General features: G+C 41.8%; 1 protein-coding gene across 2 annotated transcripts in view; it reads left to right on the top strand.

Moving 5' to 3' along the window:
* The window catches only part of pcdh11 (protocadherin 11), a gene marked incomplete at both ends in the record, with an annotated part of 142,344 nt that extends 125,423 nt beyond the window's left edge, over positions 1–16,921 (top strand). For both annotated transcript variants that reach the window (XM_080527717.1, XM_080527716.1), the window contains one exon: positions 16,521–16,921. In XM_080527717.1, coding sequence (XP_080383843.1) covers positions 16,521–16,921 — 401 coding nt within the window. The remainder of the gene's footprint in view (positions 1–16,520) is intronic.
* Between the last annotated feature and the right edge of the window lie 10,322 nt (positions 16,922–27,243).

Raw genomic sequence — 27,243 nt, 5'->3', positions numbered from 1 at the left:
CCAGACGCTTTTAATCCAAAGCGTCTTACAATTACGAATCACAGGGACATTCCCCCCCCTGGAGTAACTGAAGGCTAAGTGCCTTACTCAAGGGCACACTAGTGGTGGTGCGGTGGTTTCAAGCGGGATTTGAACTCACAACCTTCCGATCACCAGTCTCACAATTCACTAACTCGCCTAACCTAACTCACTATCCACTAGACCACCACTACCCCCTTCTGACCAGAACGTGTGACAGACCGTAGTATTCGAGGGTATGTTGGGGGTTATGGGGAGGTGATTGGGGGGGGGGTGGTGGTGGTGGTGTGTGTGTGTGGGGGGGGGGAGGGGGGGAGCGGGGATAAAGGGCAGCAGGAGACCGCAGGACATATGGTGACGAGTGGTCTCGGGGCTGGTAGAGGCAGGGATGAAACGTGTATGGTGTGAATGTTTGATAGTTAGCGCCGTGGGCTAAGTGAAAAAAAAAAAGGCATTGAGGTCAATGGGTTGCAGGTGGTCTCTAGAGCAAGGTACTGGGGCTGCCATTCTCACCACTCCCCCCCCCCCCGTGGAATGTTCTATACTCAGGAGCGTTCGTTTCATCAGAACGGACCGAATACAATCAGAATACAATCTTCTGTACCCTGCTTTTGTATTTTTCTTTTTTCTCATAACGTTTCATTTCGGCAAAGAAACTGACTGACTTGAGTTGCATGCAAAGATTGTCAGCGTGGGAGACACTTCCTGTGGAATTAAGTTGCTTGTGACAAGGTGATAATGATTTAAGTCCTGTATAAGAGGGCGCTAACTACCATGAGCATCAAAACCATCATTGCCTGCCAGGAATAGAACAAATTAATTGAATCACTTACTTACTGTGTTATATTACAGCCCTGTCTCAATTAAGTAAGATCGTGAGCTTAGAATTATAAGGTTCTATCTCCGTTTAGGGTAGTTCAGAGATATTGAGCGTCAAAGTTTTTACATTCCATTATGTTTTGTGAGATGGAATCTTTGTGTTTTATTAATTACTAACTAAAAAATGTCAACATTTTAAAAATAACACCACACAGGCATTAATAAACACCTAATGGATCAGATTATGTAAAAAACAAATTTTGACCAAAAATGGAGATAGAACCTTATAATTCTAACGTTACGAGATGCCACTTCAGAGAGTAGTGTTTCTTCTATTTGACCTTTATTTAACCAGATAAAATCAGTTGAGAACAAATTCTCATTTTCAATGACGATCTGGCCAAGAGGCAAGACCCAGCTGGGCTTCGCTTGGTGCCACAACCCTGTACCAGTGGTAAATGAGTCCACAACCCTGTACCAGTGGTAACTGAGTCCACAACCCCCCGCCCTCGAATGGTAAATTGGTTCCATACAATACATGAGAACGGCAAAGACAGTGAAGATACATAAATAAAAACATATAGAAACAAAATCAACTTAACATATGTGTGGAAAGAGAGCGGGGTGTGTGTGTGTGTGTATGCGTGTGTGTGTATGTTGGGGGGGGGGGGGGGGCATGTGTGTGTGTGTGTGTGGGGGGGGGGCGGGGGCAATCAACAGGAACAACAGTCAACTATGACCTGCTGAAGTTTATTTTTGAAAGTGGTGAGTGATGTGAGTTTGACTTTGAGTGTGTTCTGTAAGGTGGTCCAATCATTTGCTGCCGCAAAACTGAAGGAGTTGTGGCCGAAAACAGTGCAGCTTTTGGGATGGTGAGTTTGATGAGACCTTGAGTGGTAACTGTTGTGAGAGAAGTGCAGGAGAGATGAGAGGTAGAGAGGTGAAATTCCCAGGATTGTTTTATAGATTAATTAAAGCCAGTGAAGAAGCTTTAAATGGTTTAAGAGGTTTAAATGTGTTTATTCTGAACAATTAGTTTTTTTTTAAATCATTACTAATGTGTTATATATTAAGTATCAAGTATTTATCATACATACAAACACTCACCGGCCACTTTATTAGGTACACCTTGATAGTACTGGGTTGGACCCCTTCTTTTGGCTTCAGAACTGCCTTAATTCTTCGTGGCATAGATTCAACAAGGTGCTGGAAACATTCTTCAGATATTTTGGTCCATATTGACGTTACAACATCACGCTGTTGCTGAAGATTTGTGCCATGGAAATATTCCCCACACCATGACACCACCACCACCATTACACACCCCTACACCCCACACCATTACACCACCACCACCGTTTTCGCTCAGAGAACTGCCGCTCACTGGTCATTTTCTCTTTTTCTGACTATTCTCTGTTACCCCTAGAGATGGTTGTGCAGGAGAATCCCAGTAGATCAGCACTTTCTGAAATACTCAAACCAGCCCGTCTGGCACCAACACCCATGCCACGTTCAAAGTAAATTAAATCACCTTTCTTTCCCCATTCTGATGCTTCTTGGTTTGAACAGCAGATCGTCATGACCATGTCTCCATGCCTAAATGCATTGAGTTGCTGCCACATGATTGGCTCATTAGATATTTGCGTTAACGTGTGGTTGGAAAGGGTTAGTGTACCTAATAAAGTGGCCAGTGAGTGTATATTATACTGTAAAAAATATTTTTTTTTAAAATCCCTCACATTTGAAATACTTTTGCTTTAGTTACACCACTTTTTTTGTGCATGTCTATTTCAGAAGCACAGAGTTGATTAGGTGAGCAGTTTTGAGTCGGTGGACGGGTCTGCTTTTGTTTCACAGTGTCGGATTAGACGGGAATCCTTTTACCCATAGGTGAGCTCTCTACCAGCAAACAAGGGATGGCAGCGAAATCTTGATTGATTACTCTGGAGAAATCAGCTACTGTTCCAGTACAGGGATCTCTCTCTCTCTCTCTGAGTGTGTTGTTGTGGCATCTCCAATGACAGTCTGTTGACAAGTCGGCTCCACTCAGTGCACCAATACAAGAACTTACCGACAGAAACATTAACACAAACCTGAACATATACCTCTGTTATGTTATTTCTGAAAGAATAGAAAGAAGTTGACTGTCAAGCTCAAGAGCCTTGTGCCGTAAACGCACGCAAGTATACAGTACCTGAGTTGTTTTTTTTGTTGTGTTTGGGTAGAGAGAAATGACAGTTAACATCCCCCCAAAAAAGAAAACTTAAAAAGCTCTGATTTATTAAACCCACACCCCCCGGCTGTGCTTTCACGTGTGCCAGTGATACATTATATGACTCTCGGTAGGAACATAACTGATACAGATGAATTAAACATGCTAAGCAGAGACTGTTCCCTGAAAGAGCTTCACCCTTTTCAGGATAACCCCTCGCTAGACGTTCGGTGGACTTATCACAGCGTATAAATAGGACACGATTCATTATTCAACGGAGGGTTTTAGTGAAAAATTAATACTTGTCCCTCGAGGAGCTACTGTACCGCTTCAAAAAAAGGAAAACCTTTAAAGTGTACATGCGAGAGGGGAGCAGGAGTGCCTGCTCCGCATATTAGGCATTCTACTACAGTACACAACTGATACGGCAAACACGTACTGTACTGTAGCCACCTTGCAGTGATAACCCCTTCCCATATACAATGAAGCATTGTTCTACTCCTCGCCGCGTTTAAGGAGGGCCTAGGTAACAACAACCTTGTATAGATTACACCTTTTAAGTTTCCCAAATTGCTTACCAATGCTCTGTGCTCCAGTCATTGGCGTTTTCGCTGTATAGGTCACTGTTTTTCGCAACAAGAATTAAACCCTAGTATAGATTTTGTTTTACAGCGTGTTACGCCGCAGATGGATATGCCCTGACGGACAACAAAGAAATAGCCCCACAGAGAGTTGCTAAACACAGATATTTTCCTCCTGGCTGTGTGATATAAAAGATTGCAGTTTCCTAGATCACTCATGCACTGAAATAATGACATTGGTGTTGGCAACGTGTTTTCTACCTGCCAGTTAGCAGTTGAAAGATTGACTCTGTTGATGCCATTGTAGCCAGGCAATAAAAATAATGTATAGCAAAGAGAAAAGAGACTAATCATTAATGACTGCAAGATATATAGCGTACTGTACTGTATGCACTGGCACATTGTTTATAACCCCTTGGTCCTCCCAGGGATTTCACTGAATGTACAGCTCGCGATGAGACCTCAGGACGACTTTTCGATGCTAATTTGATTCATTCTTGTTTTCCATAATAATTGGGTGCAATGGGTCACTCTGATGAATGCGCCTGTTGCATAGGCAACATGTAATGAGCATTGATATACAGCTTGCAGCTATCTGTTACATATTCCAGAATCATATTTTGTTTGGATCACAGAATGTACAGTACTAACTAACTATGTTTTTTGTACTGTGTTTCAACACACAATGTTCACGCAGGACACGCACTTGAGTAGTTAATATTTATGTAATAAGCTTTGACATATAAGCTTTGACATACAGCTTGCAGACCTATACGGTATATTTTGTTTGGATCACATAATGTACAGTAACTGACTATGTTTTTTTTACTGTGTTTCAACACACAATGTTCATTCAGGACATGCTGTAGAGTAGTTTTGTTTAGTAAATGTTTAGTAAAAGTCTAAAATGTAAAATGGAGTAGCTGTAAGGACCATTTGTGACACAGTCTGGTGAAAAGTGCAACCAGAAGGCAAAGTAATTTTTCAGTTTTTTACAAACTACAGATTGTAAGCTTTCAAATGATGTGTCATACATTGAAATCGGAAACAAATTGAAGACCACACGAGAATTTGAAAGTTGCTACACCTGAAATCACTAAGCAGAGAAAAGGTCCCTCAAAGACCTGGAGCTTTTCACACTCCTGCACAGCCAGGTAATGGGCGGTAACAACAGCTGGTTAACCCCACCCCCGACCACTCCCCCTCAACAGCTGTCAGCTGTCAATATCTGTCAGTGTTAGTCACTGGGTCAGATAGGCTTTTCAAAGAGAGAGTTTACAGTACATAGCTAGCTATAGCTAACATTATCACCTAGCAATGTTATTACCGTAGCTAATTAGCCAGCTTATTATTATTACGGAGGCGTTATGGTAGTTGTAACTGTTATTCTTTTAATGATCCAAACAAATCATCAATCAGAATGAGAACAAGGAAGAGTCATTTGCTTACGTCTTGTGCCGGAAACAGTGCAGTGTTCAGTTAGTCTGTCGTTTTCCCTAGATCTAAAAGGCTGCATGAGGGACACGTGTTTTAGATTGCCCTGTGAGCACATATCAATATTTGTCTGATCTCACTTCATCAACCTACTTAGTGCGAAGACTTGTGTACTTTCCCCCCTTTTACACTTCATCCCCTGTGCCGAAATCTAGAAAATATGGACATTTCAAGACATTTATTTGTCTGCAATACACTTCAAGGGGAGGTACTACAGGATTTCTACCCCCGGTAAATATGCATTTATGTATTACTTCTTTGTGGATGGCAACACACACCCACACACCTACACACAACACGATTGGGCGCTGTTCTTGGGCGTGAGAAGCAAAACATGCATGCAGAATGGATCCTCTCGCGTTTCGTTCCCCGTGTCATTATGATAATCAGCGCTGATTGCCTGATTGTTCGGTGTTGGTACCTCTCATCTATTCAGCCCAAGCTGTGTGTTTGGCCGGGCCTGATTGTGTTGATGCTGACACTGGCAGGCTCAGCGTCTGATGGAGGATCAGCCCGTCGTGAAGGCAGAGCGGTCATCACACATAATGAAGGAGATGCAATCAGCACCACCACAGAGGAAACCCAAAGAGAAGTTGGTCAACTGGCAGGGAAAGAAGTCAAGTGGCAGGGAGAGAGCTTGCCCAGCGATTTGATTTGATTGTCTCTCTCTCTCTCTCTGTCTCTCTCTGTGTGTGTGTGTGTGTGTGTGTGTGTGTGTGTGTGTGTGTGTGTCTCTCTCTCTGTATCTCTGTCTCTCTCTGTGTGTGTGTCTCTGTGTGTGTGTGTGTGTGTGTGTGTGTGTGTCTCTCCCTGTGTGTGTGTGTGTCTCTGTGTGTGTGCGTGTGTGTGTGTGTGTGTCTCTCCCTGTGTGTGTGTGTCTCTCTGTGTGTGTGTGTGTGTGTGTGTGTGTGTGTGTGTCTCTCTCTCTCTCTCTCTCTCTCTCTCTCTCTCTGTCCCTCTCTCTGTCCCTCTCTCTCTGTCTCTCTCTCTCTTCTCTCTCTCTGTGTCTCTCTCTCTCTCTCTCTCTCTCTCTCTCTCTCTCTCTCTCTCTCTTTTTCTCATAGAAATCATAGTTGCTGTGCTGTATGTGTCCTGTGCTAATATTGACCTTTTTTTTTCTTTTCTTTTTTACACAAACTTAGAAAGCAATGTGGGTTTGTTTTGTAACTGGGTGGCCGGGTGATTGATTTTACATTGAAAATGGTCCTTATATTGTATAGGGGTTGTTTATGTTGAGGGGGGAAAACGTCTTGTGCTTCCATCCCAGACCTTGTATTTAATCAACGCTAACAAAAAGAAAGGAACAGGTGTTTGACATTGGGTTGTTCAGAGAATCCCTTTTCTCTTTGTGCACTTTGTCCCTCTCTTTTCTGTTTGTTATTTGTTTTGGTGTTCTAATCTTAGCCAAGTCAATAATATTCTTTGTTGTCTGAAATTGTGTGTGAGGAGAAGAAAAGGAAAAAAAAAAAAACTCCTCCTCCTTTTGTTGAAAGTACCTGTCTGTGACTTTCCCTTTCTCGGACTCTCAGGTAAAGTAATCATTAGATGTTGTTTTCTGCCTGCAATTACTTTCAGTTACAAGCGGGTCAAATACTAGGGAAACAGGGGGGGGATTCTGGGTAGACAAGGGTAGATGGATTGCAGGAGAGGGAACTGTATGGGTCCCACAAGTGCTGATAAATACGGGTGCAGCTCGGAGACTTCCCTTTGTGTGACGAGGCTGAGTAAATGCATCAAATGTAATTAGTCCAGGGGGCGGCTTGAGTATATATGAATGCCCTCTTTTCCCCTTATCTGGAGGTGCATTGTCTTTTGTGAAGAACCCAATTCATTACAGGCAGAGCTATTTGTTTAGTTTTTTTAAAGTCGAGAAGACAAAGCAGCTGCCTACGACCTTGTCCCTAGGAGCTTGACTGATGGAGCCTGTTAGCCCATGTCTTGGGGTACCTTTCACACACACATATACTGTATATATATATTTATTTATTTTTACATATTTTATCAGTATAAACCGTAAAGTAATGCTTCAATGTACTGTACTATAGTACTAGTGTGCCTGGCTGTCACAGTCGCAATAAACGCACACAACAGAGGTGCGTGGCGTTCTCTCTAACGCCGCATATCTGATCATAATTAAACCGCCGTTGTCGAGGCCTTCAACATTCACACAATCATCGTGTCCGCCACACGCCCTGATAAATCATAATGCGAGTCAACCTCTTACACGGGACCCTGTTGACCTCTATGCCACAGCACCCAACGGCGGCATTTTCAGCTCTTTTTTTTTTATTGGCCACAATTGAATATTTACACTCACCGATGCGCCCTTGTCTCGTCATGACAATGACAGGGCTTGTCATCCCTTATTGCCTTTCGCAAGATTACACTCCCCTGTCCCCCCCTCCCTGTCTGATAAAAGTAGAGGAAACTAAATAAAACTGGCTCCCGCAAAATAACTGAGATAATTCCATCTCCATAGTAACTAACTCATGCATGAAGGCTACGGTTGGCCGACAGCCGCAGAATGACAATGGAATGGGATGTAAACTCCTACGTTACGTATTATATATACCGGAACCTTCCAACGACACCTAAGAGATGTCCCTGTTTACACCATAGCCGTGGAGCAAGCATCTCATGCATATCATGAAAATGCTATCCCCTAAGTATCAACAGTCATACATGACGTAGCACACAATATGTGACATGTTCTAATACTTTGGTCCTCATATCGGGATCCGATGTAATCATCGGACTTTGCTTTCGAAAATGTTTCGATACATTTCCACGTTGTTGAAAATCAATGACACACATCGCTAGTCAACTAAGACAGCTTGTTTTGTGAGCCTGCTAACAATGTAAAGTAGTGTTGTAGTTACACTAGATAGCAGTGGGGGATTACTCACCCAACCCATTGCGTTGTTGCAGTATTTTGGCTTGACTAGCGAGTGTGATTCTCAACAACGTTGAAACTCAGTTCTGTGTTTCAAAAGAAAAGAACATTGAACATTTTGATTGTTTGCCAATATGAGGACCAAAGCATTAGAACGTGTCACATACAGTACGTTGAATAGAGTGGAAGAGAGTGATGAAGTGTACCCTGCATGTAATACGTGATGTTTCTGAGATATGAAACATGGATATCTTATTTAAATTAATGCTGAACAACTTGAACAATTGCTTATTTTCTTACACCGTACACCCATGGAGTTAAATAGATGCCGTACTATTAATGACCATCCATTTGCCTATCCAGATGTACAGTTGGAGTGGGTGTTAGGCAATGAAAAGTGATAAAGTCTTGGTAATTACAAAGTCAATTATTGCCTTACAAATTGCATTTGTTTGACAGAATGTGATACTGTTAATCATATGCCGCTCTCTCACTCGCTCACTCACTCACACACACACACACACACACACACACACACACACACACACACACACACACACACACACACACACACACACACACACACGAACAATGACAATGATTGACAGCATCATTATAAAGCATTATATACAAAGCATTAACACATACATTACAGATAACAATAATTGGCAGGTTATTAAAGTATCTACAGAGAAATTAAACAATCCAGGGCCACCAAAGTTGAGATAATTTCACCACTTTTAACAGTTTCTAATGATAGCACAATATGTTGAATTTATCCTTTGACACCATTATTGTTGAACCTACATTATCTGTCTCTGAGCGCGAGGGCTATCAAGTGGGCCACATTATTACTAATTGTAAGTGATGTGGTGCCATGTTAGGTTGCTGTGGAGCTTAAGAGAGTCAAACTGCAGTGTGTTATATCATATCATTGTCATATTCAAAATGTGGACGGCTGCAAAACGAGATCAATACTATCCTTGAGACTGCTTATGATACAGAACCACCGGAGTGTAACACATCTATTGCTAAACGGTCCAATTATTTACTTGAGATGGTAACCTTGAACCTCCAAGTAAATCATGCACATTGGTTTCAATGGAAGATGATTAGCCTAATTAATGCATACTTTTTGATTACATCCAGAGTGCAAAGGAAAAAAACAATAACCGATTGTCATCACAGAGGAAGAGTAAGGTACTAATCCGCCTACCTTGCATTATACAAGGAATTTAATGTCCTGAGTGCCCGTAATTATCTCTTTAATTAGCAATAATGGGTTTGTACATGCTAACATAATGAGTTGAATAAGCATATCCGTGCTGGTCTTAATGTGAACCTCATCAAGATATAACCCAGCTCTGTTTGTTAATCCTGTCACAGTGAATAGCCCTGTCATAGTGTGGAACAGGCTTCTAATGGTGTGAAGCTAGTGTTTGTTAGCTTACTAATGCAAAGCTCTGCGTACCAATAGCTAAGCTCTCCTCTCCTCCTCTCACATTGTTGTGTTTTCCACAGAGAAAACAGGAATGAAAGTATTTCGGAATTATACATCCGCTAATGTGGAAGGAAGGAAAGATTAGATACTTGAAGACAACAATACTTCAAAGGGAAGCGGGGGAAAAAAGAACAACATAGTGTATTTACTCTTATCTCGTATCAACAAGTGGCGATAACTCATGGGGCTTGTTCACGCACCGGCTAGCGCCACAGCTCTGAGATCTCCTTGTGTTAGACGCCACCTGAGTATAGATGATACAGCTACTGGAAAACTTAGTTTAGTATCACGTTTATTAGCGTTAACCACAGAGCGAACTGTAGTATTGGAGACATGGAGGGAGGGGTATTGGATACTTAAGCAATATCACACGAGAGGAAGTGCTGTTATACTGAATATCAGCACGACCTCGAGTGTGATATTGCTTTTATACAACAGTTCTACAGCTTTATATTACTGTTATTAGTTAACAGTAATATGTGACAACAGATTATGATTTGTTTGTTTATTTAATCATTTATTTTGGCTCCGTCAACAAAAAATTGTTCCGCAACTGGACTGTTGTTGCCTAGTAACCTGAACACAAACATCTGCAGGCTAGCTACTTTGTATTAACGGTCATTTCGGAGTGATACATATAGTTAAAAGTCCCAGTGCTGTTATACTGTATATCAGCACTCATGGAATGCCTCTTGTCCAATCAAATTACTTGGTCGGAACCAGGGGCGGATTTAGGATCGTAGGAGATCCGGGGCTTAGCCCAGAGGGAGAATGTAATGTGAACATTTTGCCTTCAACCTTCAACTTACCACCACCTTAAAGCGGACAAAAGGCACTGGAGAACACATATACATTCACACCCTTTAATGAAGCAAACTAATTGTGGTGGTTCTGGGCACAGAGGGAGGTCAGCACACGTAGCTCCCCCTGTCAGTCAGTCACCATCATTTATATTTGTATAGAATTACATAATTGATGGGCTGAGGCTAGTTATGTTACAGTATGTATATCAGGGCAGACTCTGTGCTCACCACTTATATTGTATTTAGAGTCTTGTCCTGTGTTATATGACGATATATTACATGTATTGTTGGCCTGTGTATAGTACTGTGAAATCAAATCCCCCCTGGGACATTAAACAAACTTAGTTAGTTAGCGTTACATCTTAGGATAGATTTGAGTCATGTTCTGTATACATACATACTACCATAAGGGCATACTTAATGTGGTTACTCCATGTTTACTAGCTGTAACATTAACGTTACATCATTCTTTTTCACTTGTTACTCAGTCAACCAGAGTGCAGATATCAAAGACTATCAGCCTGTTATTCACTTTATTTGTATAAGTATTATCCTTTGTTTGATTTCTTACCATGTACCGTAACAGTACCTTGCTATGTTTCATTTTCATTATAACATAACGTTATGTTATGATAGCCAGCTAGCATCAGCAAACCGGAAAAGTAGTGTCAGTGAGTCAGTCACCTTTCTAATAAGATTCACAAACCTGAAACATCATCTATGTCATCACTGCTGGTGATGTCATTCTTGCTGCTGATACTGCTGCTGCAACAGTTCTTGGCGCTTGTTTTGTTGAAAACAACTTTGGGATATCCATCCTTACAATTTTGCAAGTCACTGATTGAGATCACTTCTTCTTCAGGGCAGGGCAGGCTACGCAGTACGCAGGCTAATGTCGCGCAGCTGCTGCCTCTCTGTTGGACTCCGGTACTGCACGTTTTTTTTAAAAAGTAAAACATTCGGGGCTTTTCAGAAAACATCCGGGTCTTGAGCCCCAGTAGCCAGGGTGCGAAATAAGGGGGAGCTCGGGGAGCTATAGCTCCCCTAGTGGTGACATGAGCTCCCCTGGAAACATGGTTTGTGACATTTTGGGGGAGCTCTAAAATATTCCAAATTGCGATGGATTTATTCCAAGTTGTGACGGATTTTACCTGGTGTAATATGATTTGTAGAGGCATACAATCTATTTTGATGTTGGTATTAGGTATATAAATGATATATAATAGCCTATATAGCCTACATATAGGCCTTTATTGGCTAAAACTATGCGACAGTAACTTGCAGCGGGGTGCACTGACGCTGAACGCCTCATAGTGATGTAGTGATCTAGTCAAGTAGGTGGACAATGCGTGGTGCTGAAATAGCCGACATGCGGTGTGTGGTTTGAAAAAAGTAACGCCAGCTCAGTAAATAATTCAAACTTAATGTTTACTTATAGGCTATGTGAATGTGACTGCACCACACATGTGAACAGTAACAAAGCAAATGCAGTTTAATTTTATGAAAAACATTGACAACTAAATCGGAGCAAAAAAAAAAAAGAAGCTGAATCCACTTAGCCTATATGCTCCTGAAAAACATTTAATGACAGAGCAAACACGCTACATTACTAGGGATAATAATTACAATGAGCCATTCATTAAAAATAGAAAAAATAATATTAGGCTATTAAATCTCACTTGTGTGAGTGTCTAGAAAAGCGCTATAAGTCTAATGTATTATTATTATTTATTATTATTATGGACGTCACTTTAATCCGGCAGTTCTCAAGGTTTTTATGCACCAATCGATTCCTCTAGTCCGTCTTTATCACATTCATTGACGAAAGGACGACTCGCATGTATAGAAAGGGAACATTCATTGTGAGCACGGAAAATGCGAGTCTCACACAACGGCTTTGCATTGATGAAACCAGGTAGGATGAACGTATAGTTCACTGTCCATTCCTCTTTAAATGCCCTGTTTTCACCGTCAACTTTCCTCTTTAGACCTTTGGAGAGTGACATGATGTTTCTCTTGCTAGCTGGCAGGTTCAATGTTTAGCTAACTTCACCCGGCACGCAAACAACCAATCCAATAATAATGTGACCTTGTAAGTCTGGGAGGAGGGGGAATCATTATCAGAATAAAACTATGTTAAATAATTATTAGAATAAGTTAGGCTGCGATACATCGTCAGTCCACACATTTATTATTCAAAACTATGGAAAAGGGTGAAACTACATTGTTGAGAATCACAACACAAACTCGCTAGTCAAGCCAAAATACTGCAGCGAAATGGATTGGACTGCTACCTAGTTAACTAGAACACTACTTTACATTGTTACCTAGTTAACTAGAACACTACTTTACATTGTTACCTAGTTAACTAGAACACTACTTTACATTGTTACCTAGTTAACTAGAACACTACTTTACATTGTTAACTAGAACACTACTTTACATTGTTAGCAGGCTCACAAAACAAGCCGTGTTAGTTGACTAGCGATTTGTCATTGATTTTCAACAACGCGGAAATGTATTCACATTTTTCGAAAGAAAAGTCAAAGCATTAGAACGTAGAACGGAAAATCGCACGCGCGCTTTGCGCACGGAAAGCCACCGGCCCCGATTTGGCCAGATTTTTTTTTTCCGTCAGGAGATATATTTTTTTTTTTGCTTTAATCCTTGGGCTCCCCCGCACACCGTGATTTAATTCGCACACTGCCAGTAGCCACCCCCTAGCGCCGCCCCTGGTCGGAACTAACTGTTGTATAAAGGCTATTGGAGACCAACGGTTATTCTTTTAACTTCTGCTGCTGTTCAACCAATCTGCTGCTCAAACCCACCATGTGACAGAGCTGAACATCCAGAGGACGAATATCCACCAATTTACATCACCTTATTAGCCTACATTAAGTTAAAGCCTTCATCTTTGACAGATATGGTAATGTTGTATTATCTGTTCCATACTGTCAGACGCGATAATTCATGCCGGTAATGTCGGTTAACAGTCAACCAGAATGAATCGAATGCGTAGCTTTAATCATCTGCTAATATCAACAGAGAATACAAACCGGTGAACAATTTGTGTTTGACCGATTGGGCATTAGGGACCAGCGCTTATTTGCGCTCCGATGTACAATAATTAGTGGGTCCGGCGGCTATTAGAGAGAGAGAGAGAGAGGCGTTTGTCGGACACATTCAACACGTCTGTCAACTGCTGGGGGTTTCTGTGGGGGGCAGAGAGAGGGGGGGCCGAGAATGTCAGAGGAAGGTGGATAAAGCAGAGTTCGATTGTTGGTGGATGTGTTGAGGTTGCAGAACTGGATTTCCCGCTGGCTACTGCGGCGGAGACGGAGTCACCTTGTTGAAGACCTCCAGAGCTGCTAGTGGTCAAGATGGATGCCACACAGAGGCCCACCTAAACACTATGTACACTACCATTGACGTCACGTCGTTAACTACTGGCTACGGCGAGGTCACAGTGATCTTAGCCCCAAGGTCACTGTATGTGTGTGTGTGTGTGTGTGTATATGTATACACACATATATATATATATATATATATATATATATATATATATATATTATTTTCGGTCAACTCTGTACTCTATATGAGTATACTCAGAGTATGAGTATGAATATATACTCGTATATATATATATAGTACATATACATGAGTATATACTCTATGAGTTGTACTCAACTCTATACAGTGATAGATTATATATCAAATATGACACTGGATCAAGTGCATCTGCGGTGACAGTGTAGTAGTCGTGTCATACTACAATACGACAACGACACAAAACATTGTCATTCTTTTTTCCTCAAAAGAAGATATCCTCCTACCCCACCCCCCCAGGATGTTCCATTCAAATTAACCTGTTTTCAAGAGGGGCACTTACCCAAAAAAAATGCGGGGATCAACATGCGTAGCCTACACCACGTGCGCCGCCTCCCTCCATTTCTAAAGCTCCACAGGCGCCGCTGTTATTTTCCCCCCGAATACAAAAGCCACTTAGGCGGCGTCAGAGGCAGCGACTCGCCGCTGGCTGATGAAAGCAGTCAGAGCTGTCATCAACATCAGTCAAGCAATTCCCCCCCGTCCCCGCGGAGAGAGAGGAAATGCATCCAGACTACATCTTTTTGGAGCTGTTTATTGTGAGATATCACATGCAGAAAATAGAACCACTCCTGTGCTGTTGACATGGCACCAATGACAGCTCGTGCTGCTAGTTCATACCGATTGTACCCAGCGTGAACAGAGAGAAAATATCTCTTCCTCTGTATTGTAATCCTAATGTAATTAGGAGATGTCACTTTTCCTCTGTACTGATCACTTGGTGTTTTGAGAGGAAACAGAGTGTGTGTGTGTGTGTGTGTGTGTGTGTGTGTGTGTGTGTATACGCGCACGTGTGTGTGTATATGCACACGTGTGTGTGTGTGTGTGTGTATACGCGCACGTGTGTGTGTGTATGTGCCCGTGTGTGTATGTGTGTGTGTGTGTGTCTATGTGCACGTGCGTGTGTGTGTGTGTGTGTGTGTGTGCGTGCATGTGGAATAATGGCTTCATTCTAATGTTGTTTTCTCTGGGAGAGAGCAGCACCTCGCTAAGACAACCACAGCAGCAGAAAGCAGATGATTGACTCAGGGAACAGGGAGGGCCTGACGCTGCCGTATTGTGCTTACTCAGAAATGAGTGAGCAGACTCAATTTGTTCTTTTTTTTGCCTTAATGAAGTTAGTGACCCTCTCAAAGGTGACATATTTACGGCTGCAGAGATTTATAGACTGAGACTTGAAGGCTGGGTTCAATATGGAGAGGCTATTTGACTCCAAATACAGTCTATCCTCCAAACACACTATATCCTCGCACTTTATATCAGGTTGTTGATTGTTCAGACATTCCTCAGTCGTCATCATTAAAAGCAGGTGCTTTGGTCATACTCAGTCTGTCTGTGTACTGTACCTACATGTCTTGTTTACACAGCTATATATCTACATATTTGTTTATTATTATCATGTATTATTTTGTTATTTTGAGTTGTATGGATATGAGTAATAAGATATATGTTATTTGCGAAATTACACTTGGATATAAAACAAGAAGAAGCATAGTAAAAAAAAAAGCATTGTTTGAGGATTCCAAACATCTGGGGAGCAGAATTAAACAGAGCATGATGCAAAACTTGTAATGTAGGGAACTCATTGGCCTAGGACCCTTCAATTATTGATAGCATTCTTACTTATGCAAATATGCTAAATTATTTCGATGTGACAGCTTGAAGACGAAGCCTGGAGGAGTGATGTGGTGTTCAAGCAAGGACCTCTCCTTTTTCTTAGCGGGGCTGAGAGACGCAACACTCTAGGCTCCTGTTTGCCTTGATGCATACTGTTTTACATTCTAATTATCGGAGTTGACAGGCTTTATTGCCGGGGCTCAATGGCGAGGCCTCTTTCTAGACTCATTTCACATGTGATGTCAGGGCGGAATAATGAGATAAGATAGTTTGAGTGCCTCGGATTCCCAGTTTTCTCCCCCCCCCCCCCCCCCGCATGCAAATCAAATGCAGTCGCTCATAACTATATTCATTGTACCTCACTTGTCAAATATGCTAACAAGCGTTTTTTCAATGCAAGATTTCCTGTGATTTCACCATGTTAAAATGTTTGAGTTAGCTTAATTGACCAGCCTTATCTAAAGACAAGGAGATCAGAGGAAGCAAGGTGTGCCATGGTGACAGCGATTAAAAATAAACAATTCTTTGTTGAGATGGTCATGAAATATTTAATACAGTAAAGCCAAATCTCAGGCACAAACAACACCAGTCATTTTTTTCTGAACATTAATTAAGCTACTGGGAATTCATTGCATATTGAAGGTAAACAGTGAGAGCCATGGGGGAAACCAATGGAAATTAACTGTTCTAGTGGTGTTTTTCTCATTATGGGATGAATCAAACAGTTATCACTACCTTTCATTTTCATAAACGGTTGACATCGACAGGTCAACCCACCAGATAAGCCCACCCACTTTATTCTATAAACATTTCGACGTATAAAAACTGAGGTTTCGTCCTCAAACTGCAACATCAATAGTCCCATTACAGAACTTCATTACCCCTGCGTATCTCCCACTGAGTGGCAGGCAGGGTAGACTGATCCTATCTCTCTCTCTTCTTTTTCTCTTTCTCGTTTAATTTCATGTGTCTTCAGCCATCGAAGTCAACCTGCAGAAGGCCCTCGCCGAGGCGTCGGAGACCTGCACCCAGGAGTGCCTGATCCTCGGCCATTCCGACAGCTGCTGGATGCCCCCGGCGCTGACCCAGTTCCAGCCGTCCAACAACTGCCCAACTGCCACTCTGCCCTCCTTCGGCTTTCAACAGAGCTGGGCCCGGGGCGCCGTGCCAGATGGGCGTCAGTGTCACACCCTGGGCAGGCCCGCGCCCAAAGACGATCTCGACAAAGGAATCAACCGGCCACAGTTCTACAACACTCTCGAGAGACACAGCAGCAGTAAGAAGAAGGACGACCCTGTCAAGGTCATCCCTCTGGCCAGCTTCTCCTCGCCTAACCAGCAGACTACAGCTACCTTCTTGCATGAGCATCAGTTGTAAAATGGGGGCGAGCGACACTTTACCGGTTGGTTTAAATGTTTAAATGCTTAATATGGCTGTCCAATGGCGTGTCTCGAGTTGAGTCGAGTTGAATGTGTTGCAGTGTGGAGAAATAATCAAAAGTAGACAAAATAGTCTGACAGTGAAGGCCGTGGTGATAACGAGTCAAGTATATGACAATAAAGTATGAAAGACGAAGCATTAAAATGAAGAATATTAGTTCAAATCCAATCTGTGTACAGTATATAAATGGTAGTTCTATACCAAAGTAGTTCATTATCAGAAAAAAAAAAAAAGAAAAAAAAAATAAGTCATAGCTTTCAGTTTGGTAGGTATTTTGCCAGTGATCAAAATGGGTGGTATGCACTATGCTTATTGGAAGCAGCTTAGTGGAACAGCTCTGAAAACAATTTACTTACAGATGAACAAATGCAAATACAGTGTATCTTGTTGAGTGAGGCTGAAACTGGCTAAATGTTATCTGTGAGCCCTGGGACCTGGGTGAATGCTGTACAGTAGTGTGTGTTCAAATCCCTGGTGAAGTTTTCGCTTAACGTAATCCAGTAAGACATTCAGCTCCCAACTCCTCCTCCTCTGATGATGATCATCATCTAAGATGTCTTCTCTCTTGCCTGAACGTGTGAATGGAATCTAACCTTTTTTCCAAGGGGGGACTGCAGAAAAAAAGGCACTTCAGTAAGAATCTACTAAACAAATTGGACTCTGTGTGCTAGCATTTCCATTTCATGCATGTCTTCTGTTCTTTTATCTCCCCCCCCACCCCAACGGGTTGAGACCAGTGGGGTCCACAGAAGTTTTCTTGTATGTGCTTGCCTTTGACACCCCTTCTCTACACTCAATTAGAAACCTACTCGTTTTCAACATTATCTCATTAGCACAGCCTTGGAAAAACAGAGACAGATGTGAGTTATCCTTTCTTTCCTATTTTTATAGTTTTTTTCTTTCCCACCATAGTTTTCTTCTTCTTCTTCTTAGAAATATACAATTTATGCATCATAATAAGTACTATGGAGCCAATTATGGAAATCTCCCACTTGTCCAATTACTTTGATCTGCGTTCTCCACTAGCGATCCTAGTTGTGTTTGACGGTAGTATAATAGTTCTCTAGGCTCACTGGAACACGTTGCTAGTGCCAAAAGCAATGTAAAGGAATAGACCTCGGCCCTAAAATAGCTTTTATTTATGCTCCCATCTCATCATATCACCACCACTCAACTAAAAACTAACAATGTCGTGAAATGACATTCAGACAGCTAGATTTGAACTTTGAACTTATTGTTTCATCATACTATACTGTATATACTGTATACAGTACAGAACATGCTTTCCCGATACCTCAACATTACCATGTTCTCAAAGAGACTCGGGAAGAGAAAAGTATATTTAGGGTAATATCCTCTATAGAAGCTAGCGAGCATATGTGAGACACCTCGGCTCTCTGCACTCCATCAAATTAAAAAGGCATTAGCGAGGCAGTGGTGAAATGACTGTGGCTTGTGCCATATTGTAGGAATGTTATGTCGAGGCCAAGGTTGTGGCAATTTCATCTCACCTCGGTCAATTACGGAAATTAATTGAAATGTAATTCATGAAGTGTGAAATCCTAAATCAAGCTCGCAGCCAGCGCGCATAACTCACGACATTCGCTTAAATCTTTTACGTTGATGTCCATGGGAAATGTGCGTCGATGATTCGACATGAACGTTTGTTCAAGTTAGGACTCCATCTGATCGTCCCCCATATCATTACCAGCTGCTCCACTGCCAGCAAAGACTTTTCTCAGACTTAATCTTCTTCTTCTTCTTCTTCTACAATGTATGCATCATAATAAGGACTATGGAGCCAATTATGGATTATCTCCCACTTGTCCAATTACTTTGATCTGCGTTCTCCATAGAGATGGTAGTTGTGGTTGACGGTATGTAGGCCTAATAGTTCTCTAGGCTCACTGGAACACGTTCCTAGTTCTAAAAGCACTAGCGTAGCGCGCCGAAAACAAGCCCAGAAATAGATGTTTGCATTCATTTGTGCTTCTGTCATCATATCAACAACAACTACCGGTATATTAAATATGAATATATTTGATTTTACACGATTTTTCACAGTACTATAAATGGCGTTCAGAAGACACATCGATATTAGAATGTCCTCAAGGGGTTCAGGAAGAAATGGATGTTTAGGGTAATATTCGCTACGGAAGCTAAAGAGCTAATCAGTGAGACACTTCGGGTCGGCACTTTGGGTCTGCATTAGCAGAGAGGCAGCGGTGAAATCCCTGTGTCTGTTTGTGCCAGAGGAATGTTATAGAGAGGCCACGCTTCTGGCCAATTTTTATCTCACCTCAGTCAATTACTGTCCAGGAAATGAATTGTAATGTAATTCATGAATTAAATAAACCGCATCGAAAATGATTGGCAAAATGTCCCCTCATATCAGAAAAATTGAATTTCAATTAATTTCCAGATGGGCTTTCTGAGTTGCTTTTTCATCACAAAACACTCTTGTATTACCAGCTGCTCATTGCAGACATATGTTTAAATAATGCACACTTATTATTTTTTTGGTAACAAAGAGAACAAACATAGACTGCAAGAGTTGAAGCTGAGATATGCAAATTCGACAAACTGTAATGCACTTGACTCTTCATACGTTGACGGTGTGTGAACTCACACACACACACACACACACACACACACACACACACACACACCTGTCATTTGTATGTGAAAAGAGGTTATATTCAATTGTGAAAGAGCAAACCTATCGTCACCTTGTGATGAAACCCCACGCACAAAAAAAACTGAAAGTACAAACAAGATATACCAGATTCACAGTAAGTAGTTGTCAACAGTTGTCAGAAACCATGGCGATGAAACTGTAAGTAGAATGTTCAACTATGCATATTTGAAATCAACACTCAAAATGAGAGTCAAAAACATTCACACTCCTAGAAAACCTTGAAGTTTAAAAGTCACATTCCTACTCGTATACAAAACAGATTAAATGAATTTAAACGGTTAGGGGTTAATAGTTTGTTTTAAATCTTTCAATAAAAACAGTCAAAGCCACACTACGTGATAAACATGTTTAAGTACTATGTACTTAACTGCACACAAATACTGTTGTGACTTGTATTGTGCCTGCCAGAAATAATCTCCAAAGTCACAGTACGGTAGTGTATTTTGGGATTAGCAAACACAGAATGAAGGTGGTGGACCGTGTTTTGAAGTTCAGACAATTGCATGATTATCGAACGTCATCTTTCATCATCCCCTGGCGTTGTTGAATTACAGATGTCTGCATTTGTTAGAAAACAGAACATGCGTTAGTCTAGAGGAAGTGACTGCTTCAACGGTGTCTGATGTGCCAAGTGTTTCACGTGTGAACCAAATGAGAAAGACAGTGACAAACGTCTAGAGTAACAACATGACTGATATGGGTGTCATGTGCATGGTTAGGTTCCCTTAAACATATTTTGTACTTTTCTAAGATCCATCTCCTGTTACCCCCATAGTGGTACGACTACGGTTGGATCTGTTTTTTTCTCAAAATAATTGATCTACCGAATGTTTTTTAGCTGAACCCATTTTGATTTCTAAACATATTTCATTTGGGGGTGTCACCCTGCGTCATCATCTGCATGAAGCAACTGTTTAACCCTAACCTAACCGCTAACATGCTAATACTACTGAGTTGTGTTTGCACTTCATCGGGGGGGGGGGGGTTGTGTTGTCATACGGCCATCATCAATCAGTTGTGCTGTTGTTACTGTTAATGTCCCCTCTGAGGCGAAGATCTGTGTCAATCACACAAAAAAAAATGTTCAAATGCAACCTTGTAATGAATATGAGGCATGTGCACATCAAAATGAGTCCATCAACTTGTTTTAAAAAATCAATATAAAAAAGAAAGGAAGAAAAAAAAGGATTTTCAAATGTACATAGTACCTTGGAAATGAAGGTATAGCAGAACTATTACTGGTTGACATTGTTGAACAGGTTTAATGACCTGGACTCGCTCTTTGGTTGAGAAAGGGAACAAAATCGATGAGACGACAATCTCTGTTCTAATGTAAAAATGGCTACATATGCATATTGGTGTGTGTGTGTGTGTGTGTGTGTGTGTGTGTGTGTGTGTGTGTGTGTGTTGGTGGGGGGGGGGAGTGAGAGTGAGAGAGAGAGAGAGAGAGAGAGAGAGAGAGAGAGAGAGAGAGAGAGAGAGAGAGAGAGAGAGAGAGAGAGAGAGAGAGAGAGAGAGAGAGAGAGAGAGAGAGAGAGAGAGAGAGAGAGAGAGAGAGAGAGAGAGAGAGAGAGAGAGAGAGAGAGAGAGAGAGAGAGAGAGAGAGAGAGAGCATTTGTGTGCGCATGTGTATGTATGTATACTGGCATGCACCTTGCCAGAATATTTTATGTACACACATGTATCTTGTATAAATCTATATATGAAATACCTGCTATATACTATATATATATGCTTGTAAATTAGTCATCAGTGAGTGTAGGCCGAGGTTGCTTTGAGAGGAAGCTTAAGCTTGCCAGCAGTACGGTATTGGTCAATTAAACTATGTGTTGTCATGCCTTTGTAAAATATCCCATCAAAATCTATGAAAAAATGATAACCTTCCATATGGTGAAATGATACTTCTTGTCATGGACTTTTACTTGAACCATTAAATATTGAGTCTTCAAAAGTATGTGTTTGACTCTCCCGAGTTTCATTCTGTGTTTGGGGAATCCAAATCTATCCCGGAGCATCGGCCGTATAACTTTAACCTGAAATCGACCTAAGTATGAACTTCGCCAAACCTGTACTGTGTGTACTGTACTGTACACACACACACACACACACACACACACACACACACACACACACACATATTACTACACTACACACATGAGCTCTGAGGCTCAACTGGGGTCAACTACAGGTCTTTTCTCAAGTCAATTCTATTTTGTGAGCTCTGTGGCTGTTTTTATTTTCAGGATACTCATCATCTGCAATGATCCCCCTGGGCCATCTGCTGGACCTGCTGCCTCTCTTGGCTCTATGCTTTTATACCATTCCTATATAGAGACACATGGATACGCAAACACTTGAGGGACGGGCGGGGGAGGGGGGTTGATTGGGGAGCGAAACGTTGCTTGTGGCCAAATCATTAAGTAAGTAACTTCCAACCAAGTCTGAGAGTTCATTTGAGGTGATCGTGGCGAATTCCGACCCCAATGATCTTGATAGCGATCGAAGGCCCATAGACTACTTTTAAGGTAAAGAACCATCCGATTATAAAGTGAAAAGTATTGTGCTAACCCTTTAAAAAGTAAAATGTCCTTTTACCCTCTCAAAGTTTCATATCATTATCAGCTCTTCCTCAGAAGATGGTCAGAGAAAGAATATACAGTTGATGAGAAAACGTCTGCACAACATTCAACAACACAAACACATCTCCTGTACGCAGTACACACTCACAATTACTGTACGCACTTCCTACAATTACAGGGTGGTGTTAGAGTCTCGTCACAAGACTATACTACACATCTCTTCTCATCACATGCTAACAAGCTAACTTGGTACTCATTACAAGCCTATTTAGTTCACAACAACTCTATGCATCTCCTACCATTACAGGGCGGTGTCAGAGTACAGACACAAGACTATACTACACTTCTGTACACATCACGTGCTAACAAGCTAACTCGGTACTCATTATAAGCCTATTTAGTTCCCAGGGTGTCAAGATGCGAGAGCTACGGGTGAACATATAGAGATTGTCAAACAGGACACTCATTTCCAATTGTAATTAAAACGACCATCAGGTACCTTGAGGCTGTTTAGTCAACAGCAGGGTACTAATTACTATAAGATGACCTTTGGAGTAATATCTAGTGAATAATTCATAATTTAGTAAATTGCTTGGGAGACAGATCAGCGACATCCAGGGGACACAGGAGTGTACACAGAAACTCAGCAAACTGGTTTCACAGATTTCACTCACAAGGATTCAAATCAGGCCGCACAGTAAACTAGCAAGGCTAACGCACGAGAGTAGGCAACGTTAATAGAAATATACAACGTGCAATTGCTTGAAAGGTGCTGTCAGCCGATATAAATATCACTAATCAGGAGAAATTACCCAATTTGTGTAGGTATATGAAATTAAAACATTTATATAATCATCAATATTAATCATATTAATGCAGACACGTTTGACCCTCATTCCAGGTGAAGAGCCAGCTGCTGTGACTGTGGACATTCTCACCACCTCAGCGCCATACATTCCAAATGGTAAATGGACTGCACTTAGCATATATAGCGCCTTATTCCAAAGTGCTTGACAACGGCCTCTCATTCACTCATTCACACACCAAATGGCGGCAAGCTAACATGCAAAGCGCCGGCCCGCTCATTGGGAGCAATTTGGGGTTAAGTCAGTGTCTTGCCCAAGGACACCTTGTCATGTGGCCAACCGGGGTTCGAACGGCCGATCTGCCGACCTTGCGATCATTAGACGCCGGCTCTACCTCCTGAGACACAGCCGCCCCATTCCAGTCCCCATCCCAGTCCACTGTCAGACACAGCAGGAACTCCTGTCAGCGCTATAGAAGAAGAATGCTAATTACTTGTTGTAACTCGTATAAATTCATAACATGTTTATATTGCATAACTGCTTGGACACGTACTCACTAATCATATAGGCTAATCTTAACTGTACATATCTTCACCCTTGGCCTGTACATATCACACTGTGTTATGTACATATATATTTACTGTACATATCATATTGATATTCATGCACATATATATTTACTTTTTATACTCATCTTCGTTGGACGGATGCTGACTTTATATTCACTTGCTTACACTCACTGTAATACCGTAAACTGTCCCACCATGCACTGTCCACACATTCATGTATTTTGCACTATGCACTATCTGGTTAGATGCCGAACTGTGTTTCGTTGTCTTAGTATTTGTACTCTGTGTCAAAGACAATAAAGTTGAATCTAACCTAACCTAATCTAATTTGTATTACAGTTCCACCTACTGTAATGCTGTATTATATGCTGTGAAATGTGTGACAGTTCTGGAGTCAGCCATAGGCGGTTATTCAGCCACGGGCAGTTAGTCTGTTAAAGAAGAGGCATAGGGGGCATTGTCGCTGACAACGTCTTTCAAGTAAAACTCCATTTGCATACCGTATCGTGTAGGTAAGCAGGTCCTAAGAGCATTACCTCCTACATGGCAAACAGCCTTCAGACCGTCTCCAGATTGACTGATTTATTCGAGAAAATTCCAAGGTCAGAGAAATGTTGTTGTCGTTTTCAAGGTGTAGGCCTATCTTAGGTTCCCAAGTTGGATACATGTACATGTACTACTGATTCTCAGGTTTAATCTAATTTATCCTTTTTTGCTGACAGTCACACATCTCCCCCCCAAAGCAAGGCTAGCTAATTCAATCATTAACCGCAATCCTGAACACCCAGACGTTTGTCTCTAGGCGGTAATAGTGTTATGTACTGTCCGACGACGGGTATCTACTTTTCTTCAACCTCAACGACATTCAGTAGCTGGGGGTTGTGTGTGTTTAGACAAAACCCAAAGCTGTACTTTTCAAGAGCTATTTGTAGAACAATAGTCACCGAAACAGTGCTGGCTGTGATGAAAAGACACGAGGGGAAAAATCAATTGCAATTACGTGCGCAGATAATGGACATCAAAGTGTTATTTTGGGATGCAAAAAATATAGGTGACATAAAGCCAATTCGAACGCTGCAAACATTTCAGTGTCTCACTTTCTGTCACATGGATTTAATGTCACTAAAAAGACAAGAAAAACAAATGGTATTTTTCTCAGTCTCCTACTCCCTATTCTGTGCTTCGATTCGTTCATTGAACGTAAAACATAAATATTCTCATGACTTTAATCGTGAGTAGCCATTATTTGTCCTCACAAAACATGAAGCTGAAAGAAATGCATGAAGACCCCAAAAAGCTGTTAGTTAGTACAGTTAGTACAATAGTACTAAGTGAGAATTGTTTTATGTAAAACGACATGAGCTGACCCCCACCCGTCACCCTCCCCCACCCCTCACCCTCACCCACCCCCTCACCCCTTACCCTTCCCCACCCCAACCCCCCCGCCATAACAGCCCCAAACATCACCTTTAGACATGTCAAGCTCCGCAGGTGGGTCAGTGATCTAGGTGATAGCCGGAGGGAGTTTACGGGAGCAGTGGTTTGACAAGCATGACAATGCGCTGACAGCCTTCATTGAGGAGTGATTAATGACTGACATCCACGTCATCCGTCTGTCTGTCTTGCGGTTGGGAAAACTGTCCTAAAAACGTCCAGCGATCTGTTGCAGGGAGATATCAAACAGGGTCCCATGCGAGCCCTTTTGCCCAGCGAACAAAAACATGGTCACCCACAGAGTTGACGAGAGCGATGTTGAAATGTATCCTGTTTCTTTTGTACTAGTGGCTTAGCCTTTTATCACAAGCTAGCCCATGCATATTATATTCACACCAGGGGGGGGGGCTGGTGGAGGACGGGCTCATTGTGATGCACGCAACGGACAGAGGAATGCTATCAAACCGTGTTGGAGGCTCACCCAGACGTTTTATTTAAGCAGGGCAGCCGCTTCTATATGTGGCATATGTGTGTGTGTGTGTGTGTGTGTGTGTGTGTGTGTGTGTGTGTGTGTGTGTGTGTGTGTGTGTGTGTGTGTGTGTGTGTGTGTGTGTGTGTGTGTGTGTGTGTGTAAATGGACTGACTTATATAGCATCTTATTCCAAAGCGCTTTACAACGGCCTCTCATTCACCCATTCACACACACATTCACACACCAATGGCGGCAAGCTACCATGCAAGGTGCCGGCCCCGCTCATTGGGAGCAGTTTGGGGGTTCAGTGTCTTGCCCAAGGACACTTCGACATGTGGCCAGCCGGGGCACGAACCGCCGATCTGCCGACCTCGCGATCATTAGACGCCGGCTCTACCTCCTGAGCCACAGCCGCCGTGTGTGTGTGTGTGTGTGTGTGTGTGTGTGTGTGTGTGTGTGTGTGTGTGTGTGTGTGTGTGTGTGTGTGTGTGTGTGTGTGTGTGTGTGTGTGTGTGTGTGTGTGTGTGTGTGTGTGTGTGTTCGTAGCATGAGATTTAAACCAATCAGGAGTCGCCTAGGCGCCACATCAATACAATAGTAGCTTGAGAAAAGCTTCAGACAGCTCTGTCTAAATAAGTCTAAAATTAATGTCCCAGCTTAGATATTCACACGGTAGGAATCCTGGGAACCAGATGCACTGGTCTGATCTGTATATAAGAAGTTTTGTGTACCTGAAAAACTGTTTAGAAAATGGGTTTGAAATGGAAATTAGCAGCTGCCGCTAGAGTGGAGTTTCCAACATTCCACCATGTGTGTGAATGGGGTGCATGATTTTTCAAAAAACATATTTGCAACAAATAACATATTTGAAAAACTATACATGTCACAGCTTAGATATTTACACCGTAGGAATCCTGGGACCCCGGTGAACATTTTGATACATATTATGTCTGTGTACCTTAAAAGCTGTTCTCGCGGTCTCAAGTTAGAAAATGGGTTTGAAATGGAAATTACCAACTGCCACTCCTTGCCAACTGTCATTCTGTGTCGCCTGCACTGCTCCAAACACCTCTTTCAGTTTATTTACTTATAAACATCTCCACAACAGATTATAGAGCCATATCATGTCTTTGTGGCCTATACATGTCAATATGAAACCATTTTGTAATTCCCACTACTACAAGCATAAAAGTATATTATTTAAACTGAGAAGACGTCCTGATTTGAAACACAGACACTTCCACTATGTATATGACTTATGCGTACGGTATATATATGGATTATGTCTGGGTGAGCCTACAGCACTCAGACATACTGTATAACATTTTAAAAATCGGAACTAAACTCTTTAAGATTCCAAATTGAACATATGCTCATATCAACAACATGGTCCAGTATATTCATGAATATTCATAAAAGTATAATATTCATATATTATGTTCTGTTACTTGTCATTGTGCACTCCTGACGACATTTCGTACATATACAGTTACTTCTTTCTTTACTTTCTTGTTTTTCTTTACTTTATTTTCTTCTTCTTCACTTTCTTTCTTTAAGTCAAGGAATGTGTGAATACAACGTTGAAGTCCCTATTGAGGCAACATACTGGCACTCAAGATGTCTTTTGTAATAACAGGAAGCCGTACTAACAGAGAGCTTTGTATGGAATCTGTTTCTATAGCCAGAAAACAGCCATCTACA

The sequence above is a fragment of the Nansenia antarctica genome (assembly GCF_963989245.1).
Source record: "Nansenia antarctica genome assembly, chromosome: 3".
Classification (NCBI taxonomy): Eukaryota; Metazoa; Chordata; class Actinopteri; order Argentiniformes; family Microstomatidae; genus Nansenia; species Nansenia antarctica.
The sequence above is the reverse complement of the archived record's forward strand: the minus strand, read 5'-3'. Positions and strand labels throughout refer to the sequence as shown.